Source organism: Aegilops tauschii, chromosome 5 (assembly GCF_002575655.3).
Source record: "Aegilops tauschii subsp. strangulata cultivar AL8/78 chromosome 5, Aet v6.0, whole genome shotgun sequence".
In the NCBI taxonomy this organism is placed as follows: Eukaryota; Viridiplantae; Streptophyta; class Magnoliopsida; order Poales; family Poaceae; genus Aegilops; species Aegilops tauschii.
In genome coordinates, this window is record NC_053039.3 from 498,573,012 (window position 1) to 498,584,597 (window position 11,586).

The window sequence follows — 11,586 nt, forward strand, 5'->3', positions numbered from 1 at the left end:
ACCGAACATACGCGAGGGCACGTGAACCTACAGCGAAAGGAGCTGCTACCGCGCTATTTTTTTTAGAATCTGCTCCCGCGCTAGGCAGCCTCGAGAGGTGCGAGCGCTCGCGACAAAAGAAAATCATGGGCTAAACCGAGGACCTACAAGCAAGGCCCAAGCTGACTAGCTATTGTGGGCTTCTTTTTCAGTTGTGAGGCAGTAGTATACTTGCACGCACGTACTTACCAAAGCAGCGTCGGCGCTCCCGTCTTGTAGTTTAGTCCCACCTCGGCCAGGAGCAAACAAGGACGTGGTTAGCTAGGCTATATAAGAGTGCTGGTGAAGAGGAACCAAGGAACGCAGCTGAATCTTTTCCACGTTCAGCAAATACGGTATAAACTGATTACCGAAGATTTTATAAAAATACTGAATGGTAGAAACCGAATTTTTGGTTTATATCAAATGCCCAGGCCTCTCAAGCACCATCATTTATACTTGCAGCCCAGGCGAGAGCCCAGGATCCCATTTTGGACGGACATAACAATCTCACAAGACCTACTAAATTATACATACTGACGTTTCGCCCGGCTTAATTTTTCTTCACGTTTTAACCAGCTCATGCATCACGCGGTGCATCGCTTGCCTGAACGCCCTGAATTTTTCCTCCCCCCAGTTTGGAGGAAAAATAAGATAAATCATCCACTCTGCTATGTGCAACATTTCATGGTTCATAATAAAAGACTTTAAAACATAATTCGTTCAATAAAAACAGCAGATGATTCTGCTGGCACTGCATTCAAACCATACAGAGCATACGACAGACAACATTGGATTACTTCCAGCATTTTTCAAAAGTTCAAAAACTACATGTCCTTGCAATCTACAAAGGATAATACATTTTACATGCATCCTCCTAGTTCTACAGCCATTGCTTTATGACAATTGTTTCGTCGATGGCCTTCGACACCACAGTTCTTGCATCTAGCCGCCTTCCGAGGCTGCTTTGGGATATCACCACGGTCTGGACAAGTTGTTCGCTTGTGACCTTGCCTTCGACAAATTGTGCAAAATCTGGTACGTTTGCTCATCCCTTCATATGGAGCCTTCTCCCTACTTGTTGTCGGTCGTCCCATCTATTTTCTTTTTGCTGGTGCCAGAAGCCCATCCAAACGGTTGCTTGTCCTCGACATAGAGTCATTGTCCGCAAGATCTGCATTGATCTCCGCTGCGTTAGTAGGTTGTCCACCAACTATTGCATTATGGTTAGTCTGATCAACTGCAAGGCCCTTGTCTGCAATCTTGTCCTCTAGCCCAAGACCATCCCTAACTTCCGCAAACGGTAGCATTACTGTCAAATTAGATTTGAACAATTCCATCAGACGGTTGTATGCATCAACACTGGTGTCCCCTAATCTCACCAATTCCATCGCGTGCATGTACATTGTGAAGTGCCTATATGAAAATGGATTATTCTTCATGCTATCCTTTTGGTACTGCACTAGGTGAGCTGGAAGTTTATCTCTAGCATCTTTTGTCCATCGCTTCACGATATGTTTTGCCGGTATTTCTTTAACCCGAATAAATCTAACACCTGCAAACAACATAGCCAAGATTATGGACGAAAGCACAGCACAACAAATATTTGGAATTTCCTACAACATAGACCAAGTCAAATCTATCCTAATATGATCAGAGGCTGACCTTGAGCACATGACTGCACAGCAGGCCCATGTGTGCAAATTGTCCACACTCGCAGTCAAATTCATTGCCCCCATCTAGCATTGTAACCTTGTACGACACCTTGCACCATTTCTCTCTCTTCTCCGCTTCGCTGTGGATTGCAATATATGTCTGGTGTTTCTCCACCTCCTCCACTTGATAAGGTCCACATTCATAAAGTATATGCCTAAACTGTTCAAACATGGCTCTCGTATATATCTTGCTCGCATGTCTTTCCACAGCAAGGTTCGCTCTTAGCAACGGCCTTCCCTGCAGACAGAGCACACAAGCATACCCATATTTGAAATTATTAACATTGTTATCGGAAATCAAACTGTGAACGACAGCTGCAAAGACAAGAAGAGCTTACAATTCGCGTTCGTTTTTCTTCATAGTTCTCCTCCGATTCCCGGTCGAATTGCAACCTCATGTATTTGTGAACAAACATGTGCATAGGGCAACCAGGAGGGACATAATTTTTTAGCATATGGTTTGCACTCTCACTCCTTTGCGTGCTAGTCATTTTTGCACAAAAAACGCCCTTAAAATAAGGTTTTGCCCATTTCCTACGAATCTCAAATAGGTTTGTCATGTATTGGTGAGATCGCAGCTTGTACTTGTCCAGCAGCGTCTCCCAACCTTTTTCAAATTCATCTTCAGTCAACATGTGATTTATCACCTTATAAAATTCAGCCCTGAATTCACTTTTCTTTGTGTACAAGCTACCGAGTGACTCTTTCGCTTTCTTCAGGACATGCCACTTGCACCACCGGTGGGTCGTGTTTGGCATAACGTTCTTGATTGCAAGCTCCATAGCCCGGTTCTGATCTGCAAATTAGGACGCACAACTCAATCAGCACAGATAAACATAATCTGTCAGCATGGTCACAGCTAAAGAGCTATCAGGTAAGTGCAATCATTAAGTTGTTTACTATTTTCACAACATATGTCAGGGAAATTACCTGTTAGTATGGTCACAGGTGGAGAGCCACCCATCATTCGCAGGAATTCGGAGAAAACCCATACAAAACTATCTTCAGTTTCATCACGCACAAGCACTCCTGCCAAGATAACACTCTGGAAGTGGTTGTTTACGCCAACGAACAACCCGAATGGCATGTCGTACAGGTTAGTTCGGTAAGTAGTGTCAAATGTGATGACATCCCCAAAAAATGAGTACTGCAACCTACTGCTCCCGCTTGCCCACATCAGATTCTTGATCCTCCCCTCGTTGTCAGATTGAACCCTGTATGTGAAGTGTGGATCTTTAGCCCCTATCTCGGCAAACACATCAATTGTCTTCTTCACATCATCTTCTGCATGGTCCCTGTTTATCTTCCCACACAGATTACGCAATGACCTCTTCATGAATGGAACATTCTCCATCAATCCAAAGAAACCCCCAATGATGCTGTACACCTTTGCCAAATTCACATTGTTCTGCCTCAGCTGCTTCACAAGATCTCTGGTGTACACATCGATGTGTTTGTGAGATGGCCAGTGCATTGTCTCACTGAAATTAGGCGACAAGGAGTGGTTGTGTGTATCCCTATGCTCTGCAATGTACCATCCGTTGTCCTCAGCTCGTAGCAGCCTAATTAGAGCAGGACACTCACAACGACAAGATCTTGTGTTCTCAACCCCTGCTTTCCCCTACACAGATGTTTTCCCAAGTGATTCAGTCAGTAAAGTCACAGAGAAAACCATCTCACCTGCATGTCCTACTACACGAAATAATTATATAACTCACCGAGCAACCACAAACTATTTCCTGCATGCATTTGGCCCTCTCCACATTTAACCTGCTTTTGCCATAACGAATACCGAACCCCTTCTCATAGGAGTACAAGTTGTAGAAGTCTAAGCCTCTCCCACCGAGTCAAATGTTGTGCCAGTAACTGGTGTGATAACATTCTCCGTAGGGTTCTCAGCAAAACCCCGCACAGCCTTCTCAAACGCGCTGATGCGGTTTGGACACGGTGGCCTACTCGGGGCAGCAGCTCCAATCCTCAACCTGCGACAGAATGCCTATTACGCATTTCAAAAAGAAAAAGGACCAACCAATCTTTGCCAGCAACATACAGCTTGGCCTACCAGGATGCATGCAAAAACAAATATTACAGCAGGACGAACTACCGATAATTGCAGACTCATAATTTTCTTTGTCCCATTTGCTGATCCAACCGATAATAATTCTACGATCACATAGATTTTCATTTCACAAATTTCCTATAAAAAACACACAGACACCAGATCAATGTCTGACTTATTAACTGCACGCTCGCCACACAAAAGCTAACTACCTAGGTGCTAAGAAAATAAGCAACACCAACAAAAATATTACATGTAATGCAGTAGAAGTAATCAAATTGTCATACCACTACACTTATGTCATTTGTAATCTGCTGTTAAACTTAAACCGCACAAAACTGACCTCTTGTTCCACCCAGGGGCTCGCGGAGTCATTTTCCTAGTGGACAACTCTGACGACGGCGGTGAGCTCTCCAACCTAACTCCGCCCGACGCCGGTCCAGCCACAATCTGCGCATGGCCGCTAGCGGATTGGTGCACATGGGACGACATCTCCTGCTGCACCACTGGCAGCTCGACCACCATGTCTTCTACATGCTGCTCCACCGCCACAGAGCCCAGTTCAGGAACCACCGGCGGCACCAGACTCTCTCCTGCCTCTTCCAAGAAAGCGGATCTGATACAAGGATTAAAGCATGTCAAATCTGCACATCAGGGGACGCAACAGCATAAACGGGAGGGGGTGGTGTGATGAGCGTTTGGTTTGGCCTAGGAAGGGCAGTGTGACATACCCGCGGATTGGCTGCAGCAGGAACTCCATTGCTGGTCGCCGGCGGCGCTCGTCGCCCAAACTTCTCCAGCCGCCCGTAACTGAATGAGGCCGTCGATTTTGGGGAGAAGGCCCTGGAATACGCATTCAGTTCTTCCCCCCAAGCCCACTAACCGTACTCCCGAAGATTCTGTCCCACGGATCAGATGGAACCTCCAATTCTAGCCCACGGCCCAAATGGTGGTCGGATGACGGACGTCCCACCACATGTTACAGACAAGCCCACGAGCCCCGCCTGCCGCATACGTATTTCTACACAGTACCACTTTCCCATCGTTTTTCCTGCGATAGTATAACCTCGGGGTGCACATCCCCATGCGCTCTCGAACGCACCAGATAACGAGCTCATCTGAGCTCGCGCGGAATAACTCCGCGTCCGTCTATATAGACCATTATTAGTAGTAGGAACAAAGTGAGCAAGAATCCAAGAGCGGCGGGGGAGGGATAGGAGGGACGGTGATGGGAGTTGTTTGGAAGGTGCCTGAAGCCACGCACTTGGGTATTTTAAAAGTTCACTCGAGTGATGCCCATGATGCTAAAAATAGGCTTGAGCAACCATCATATAGAACATCTAATGCTGGCCCACATGACAAAATAAAAACTCCTCAACGAGACAGAGATATATATGGGTACAGTCCCATCCAAGTCGCGAATTCGCACCAGTTGGTTCTGATTCGAGGAGCATGCAAGCTCCTGAATTCCAGGAAGGAAGCGCTTCTAAATGATGAAATCCCAACAAAATTTAACCTAAGAAGTATCGGAGCGATCGAGGCGGCGGCCTAGCATTACCCGTCAGCAACGGCGACGCATCAAAAATATCGCACGTCCCTACAATGGCATGGTATTAACTTGCAATACGAACTATGGTAAAAAAACTAGGTCGTGAGACAAAGCTAACACAACATACTTCTAAATTTTTTTATGTGATGAGTCTGCAATGAAAAATAAGATAGTGGTCTTGCCGAAATAAAACACAATGTGAATTGTCCACAGCATGTGAAAGTGACTTTTGCCCTTGGCGGCACAAGGTGCTTGGGATCGTCTATTGGGCATGTGAACTGTGAAGCATCAACAGTAATATGTTTGGAGACACCGCTAGTAGTCTTGCCGAAATATAACACAGTGTGAATTGTCCACAACATGTGAAAGTGACTTTTGCCCTTGACGGCACAAGGTGTTTGGGATCCTCTGTTAGGCATGTGAAGCATCAATAGTAATATGTCTGGAGACACCGCTAGTGGTCTTGCCGAAATAAAACACAGTGTGAATTGTCCACAACATGTGAAAGTGACTTTTGCCCTTGGCGGCACAAGGTGTTTGGGATCCTCTGTTGGGCATGTGAAGCATCAACAATAATATATCTGGAGACACCGCTTGGGATGTGGGGTTCTTTATAGTGTTCAGTAAGCAAATACTAAATTACACAAAAGAAAATACAAGGAACCTACGTCAATTAATTTGCAAGCTTATTAATCGACATAGCATTTCACTTCTAGCATAGAGTTTTAAACAGTATGCATTAATTATTATGTACATGTACCATACAAAGATATGCTTAGTACAACATGTGCAATATACGTGCCCTCTTGTCGTTTGGTTGGGACAACGGTAGAGGCGAGGACCAGGCCAAGCGTTATGGCCAGGCTGGGTAGATGTGGAGGTGAGCTACTTGCATCATCGACTCGGGGTGCAGGTGAGGTACAGTCAACAACCGGCAAGATCATGAGGCAAGGAACAAGCAGGTGAGGTACAGTCAACAACCGGCAAGATCATGAGGCAAGGAACAAGCAGGTGAGGTAATATCGACCGACACACCATTCTATTACCTAAGATGGTGTAATATAGACGGGCCTAACTAAACACATTAGATACGGATGCCTATATTTCGGTACCCATCAGATGCAGTTATTGTGGTGCATCTGATCTATGGCGTTTATTTTTGGCTAAAACTTCTTGAGAAAAGGTGGTACCTAACTAAGGCCACCGCATAAGGTCTCGAGACGCATAACATGCTTCTTGATGCCGCTCATTCCGAGGAAGTGAAGAAAGACAAAATTCTGCCGCTGCATGGGCGTACCTATAGCGTGCTCTGGCTAAGATGATCAAACTTGTGTGGCACATGAATGTAGACGAAGGGAAACATGTATATATGGACCATTAGTAGCAGCAAAGCAAGAAAAGAGTATGAGAGCGGTAGGCCAGGGATAGTAGGGACGCTGATGGAGTAGTTTCTTTTTTTTAGGTGCGCTGGTGGAGTAGTTTGGAAGGTGACTGAAGGGACGCATTTGGGCATTTTAAAGTCCACCCGAGACATGGCCCATGACAATATAAATGGGCGTGACCAACGAGCCGAGTGACGGGCCATATGAGAAACAAAACTTCCCAACCAGCCGAGTTACGAATCGCATTTGCACCAGTCGGTCCAGATTTTTCTCAAAAGAAAAAAGGAAAAAAAACAAACAAAAAAACGAACAGCCGGTCCAGATTCGAGGAGCAGGTAAGCTCCTGAATTTCCGGAAGGAAGCGCTTCAAAACGACCAAATCCCAACAAAGCCTAACAAGTAGCGGAGCGATCGAGGCGGCCTAGCATTAGCCGTCAGCAACGCCGACGCATCAAAATCTTCGCACCTCCATCCAATGGCGGAGGCCGCGGGCAGCAAGGCGCCGCCGCAGCAGCATCCCTGCTGCAGCATCTGCGCGGAGCCGACGGCGCCGTCGGAGTTCCACCGCGGCGGCAGTGCCTGCGCGCACGCCTTCTGCGGGGCGTGCATCACGGGCCACGTCCGCGCCAGGCTCGAGTCCGGCCCCGGCGCCGCCGCCGCCGTGCGGTGCCTGGACGCGTCCTGCGGCGGCAGGCTCGACCCGGAGCTGTGCCGCGCCGCGCTCCCGGCCGACGTGTTCGAGCGGTGGTGCGCCGCGCTGTGCGAGTCCATGTTCGTCGGCGCGCGCAGGACCTACTGCCCCTTCCCCGACTGCTCGGAGATGATGGTGGCCGACGACGACGAGGAGGGTGATGGTGGGAAGCCCGTGACGCAGTCGCAGTGCCAGGTGTGCCGGCGGCTGTTCTGCGCCCAGTGCGCCGTGCGGTGGCACGCGGACGTCGACTGCGCCGCGTACAAGAGAGGGGACAGGAGCAGGGAGGACCTGATGCTGATGGAGATGGCCAGAGAGAAGAAGTGGAGGCGGTGCCCCAAGTGCGACTTCTCCGTGGCCAAACGAGATGGCTGCCTTCACATTATCTGCAGGTAAATAGTGCGCTTCTTTCTCTCCGGGAGGCTGCATGCGGGGCTCAGAATTGCAACCAAAATTTGTCCACGTTCAATGAAATTTACACGGAACAGCTAAAAAATCACTGGGTACCGTAAAAGCAAGAGCTTGTTAACAGAGCAATGCAGGGGATAGGGATGACAGGCCCTGTTGGGATGAAGATATATGTAAGAAAAAACTGGGCGAGACGATGCATGGCTTTTTTGAGTTATTTCGTGTAGATATTTTTTATTAACCTCAAACCAGAGGAGCTTTCTTTGTGGAGTAATTGTTTAGTGGTATTGTTGCATGGAAGTCTTGACGGCTAAAAAATTGATGGTTGCAAAATTGTACAGGTGTGACTTTCAGTTCTGCTATGGATGTGGCGCTAAGTGGGGGTCTGCTGGGTGTTCTTGTGATGACGAGGAGCAATGATGAGAGTGAGGATGAAGATGATCTCGTTGACATGTGAGCATGTGACCATTATGATATATGTGTCACATGCCTTGCTGTTATGAAACTCATACGGGTTAGAGAAATATTTTGAAGTATTATATGGTCCGTGCGTGCTAGAGAAATTGAAACACTTAATGTTTTTGCTACATGCGATTCTGAGGTTTTTGTTGATAGAGTAAACATTGTTCTTCAGCAAGTGTGAAATTGTCACAACACATCATATCTAACGCATATTTTGTTGGATATGTGCCCCCGAAAGTAGTCAAAGAAATGATCATTTGTATTGATCACACTAGGGTGGGACCGGTCCCGCACATATGACATTGCGCTACTGCAGTTCAACAAGCCCCACAGCTTGTTGGACCCCCTCTCTCTCTCTCTCCCGTGGATTTCTCCGTCCTCTATCGTCCACATGTGCAACATCTTTGTGAAGAATAGAGGCTCCTTCAGCATCGTCAATGAGTAGCTTCTGCGTGGTCGGCTGGTTGTTTAAGAGTGTATGTGCACAAGAATGAGAGAAGGCTTGCAGTCATGGATTCAGGAAACCCTTGCAGAATAATGCACTTAAATGGCACATGTGAATTCAGAAAATTCTGCACCATGAATGTTGAGGACATGCATGGTGGAGAAAATGAGATTCATATTCATTGCTATGTAGTTGAACATATGAATGAGATTCATATTCATTGCTATGTAGTTGAACATATGAATGACGATTCATATTCATGGCTATGTAGTGAACATATGAATGACATGGTTCTAGCTAGCCAGGATCCATGATGAGTCATTCTATTTTACAAATATAATATTATATGAGGAATCTTCTAATATACACCTTGGATGCACATGTGGACGATACAGAAAGGCACTTTCGCACCTCTATTCTGCTGAAGGAGCTTTGACGATTCTGATAGCCACCTTTTTCCTAATATTATATGAGGAGTATATATTTTGGTGATAAATTAATTTCACCTTGGATGCAAATGTCCATGCTGTGCAGAATCACTCAATCAATTCCTCAATCATTCAGTTTAGTCACATAAGTACATGATACCATGCCGCAGTGGAATTGCTTTTTGGTTCATAAAGCAATACATTAAATGATGAATTATAAATCAGAAATTTAGAAAGCGTTTGGTTATCGAGCAAGCCCTCGCTTAGCCTGGTCCAACAAGGAAGCGTGGGATTCAGTTCCTGGGCAAGATTGCCTCGTTACCAGCGGTTTCCAGCTCTTTTCTTCTGTTGAGCCAAGGAGCCGATTTGGCTCGCCTCCATCAGTAAGGCTAGCCTTTCCTAGCAAGGTAAACAGGCAAGCGATCCAAACGCTCCCTAAACTGCTCCTCGCCATAACTCCATTCATACAGTCCTCCTATGTATCCACTCTTTTTATCCTAGATATATATGCTTTTGGTCCATGTTTACCACTCGAATGAACATTCAAATTATGGAAGCAAGGTATCATTCAACTTCTGGTCAATGCTTGCCACGTGACTGAACATTCAAATAGTTACCGTCACATTAGGAAAAAGGTGGCTATCAAAGCAATTTTGTGTCACCAGTGCTTCATCATGATCCTGCTCCATATTTCTTCACCTGGCTCTTGGAAAAATGCATGGCCTCGTCCTATGTCAGCCTCTTCCTACGTCAAGTTGTTTTCCTGTTATCTCAGGATGTAGACCAAGGAGATACGAAACATGGATCAACACACTGTAAACAACGGTAACTAGGTTCTCGGACAATCCTGCCATGGGTTTTCCTGGTACCGCTCATTCCTAGCTAGAACGGTACATGTTTGATGTGTATGTGTCTTCTCTTTGGTTGTGGGCTTGTCATATATCTTTGCTCGATTAATCGAGGGCTCATCCCAAGGGTGCAAAAGTGTGTATGTATATAAGGTGTCCACAAGGCTGACATGTACCATAATGTATTTGTGTACCGCATAGACAAGCTCAGAGAGATGCAATAACTGGAGCCACGTGCTGACGTGCATGAAGTGGAGGCCAGTACGAACCAGATAAATGTGCCATTTGACTAGTAAGTTGGCTCCTCTCACTGAGTAAAAATCAATTTCATGGACCAACTGGCAGAGACACTTGTTTGTAGGACTTTTCGAGAAAAAGACACTTGTTTGTAGTACTTTACTGTACTCCCTAGGTAATGCAGTAGTTAATTGCATCAGTGATGCAAAGACAGGAGCGCGGTTGTTGAGATACAGTGCTCGCTATTTGTAGGTACACCATGCCCTGATATATATGAAGCTCCCCAGCATCTATTTATCCAAGTGCATAATACTCTTTCTTCCTTTTTTATTTCTTACTCTGTTTCACCACCCTGTTGCCTTTTTATCCACGTCACATCTCGTACACTGCTATACAGGCCATAAGAAGAACAAGAACAGACATATTTTGAGCTCTATTCCTGCCTTTGAAGTATCTAGTAGCATAGATTATTCTTGGACGGCGCTGCTAGCTAGGAATGGGCGGTGTCAAGAAGAATTCTCTTTTTTCATGGTTCAGCTCGTGTCTTTCGAGCAGCTACCTGAAAACATCGTCCACCATATGCATCCATTGGAATCGCACTGATGTTACGACGTTGAGGAGGTCCACATGTCTCTGGAAGAAGACTGGGACTATTAAGATCCAATGACTGCTTCGCGCCGGCCACAAGGTTTTTGTGTTCGTCTGCAGGCCATCCAAGACATCAACAATTAGCTGTCCGTGGATGTTGCTCCTGCATGCCTGATTTTAAACAAGACAAAAGTATTACTAGGAACTGACCTCATCACCGAACTCGCATGCTACAAACGTCCAGGCAGACAACTAGACACTTTACGGTAGTTTAAATTATGTCATGTTCATTTCCAAAGTGTCTGTGTAAATTTTGTCACCTTCACTTCTGAATGTCAGCGTTCTACATGTCTCGGTGATCATCTAAATTAATTACTTCCTTCATAAAGAAATATAAGAACATTTAGATAAAGTGATCTAAACGCTCTTATATTTCGTTACAGAGGGTGTACAAGTTAAGCTTATTAATCAGAATAATGTCTTCGCTTCTAGCCAAGAGTTTGCTGCCGAAACCAGATTGGACCGCCCACCGAAGTCTATCATTTCTATGGCTCTGCTGCTACTGCCGTAACTCTGCTGCGGCTGAGGCTATAGAAATGATAGTAGTTCGATGGGTATATCGTTCTTGAGCTCTAACATAAGGAAGAAAAATAAGAGGTGCCGTTAAGCAAACAATGTGCAAACTTGCTGTTTCCGCATCTAAGCTGTTTAGATGACATGTATTTTTACTATGAAGGCACCAGACAACTTCTGATA

General features: G+C 45.8%; 2 protein-coding genes across 2 annotated transcripts; one reads left to right on the forward strand and one right to left on the reverse strand.

The window, feature by feature from the left end:
• Window positions 1-1,115: 1,115 nt before the first annotated feature.
• On the reverse strand, window positions 1,116-4,552 carry LOC109759400 (protein FAR1-RELATED SEQUENCE 5-like). Its single transcript, XM_020318224.1, has 7 exons — window positions 4,524-4,552; window positions 4,136-4,408; window positions 3,577-3,715; window positions 2,664-3,354; window positions 2,072-2,529; window positions 1,680-1,971; window positions 1,116-1,573 (listed from the first exon to the last, which is right to left on the reverse strand). The coding sequence occupies exons 1-7, from the start codon at window positions 4,550-4,552 to the stop codon at window positions 1,116-1,118; spliced, it is 2,340 nt and encodes a 779-aa protein (XP_020173813.1).
• A 2,364-nt stretch (window positions 4,553-6,916) lies between these two features.
• On the forward strand, window positions 6,917-8,493 carry LOC109759405 (E3 ubiquitin-protein ligase RSL1). The gene is made up of 2 exons (XM_020318230.4): window positions 6,917-7,806; window positions 8,164-8,493. The coding sequence occupies exons 1-2, from the start codon at window positions 7,199-7,201 to the stop codon at window positions 8,240-8,242; spliced, it is 687 nt and encodes a 228-aa protein (XP_020173819.1). The 5' UTR covers window positions 6,917-7,198; the 3' UTR covers window positions 8,243-8,493.
• The last annotated feature ends 3,093 nt before the right edge of the window (window positions 8,494-11,586 follow it).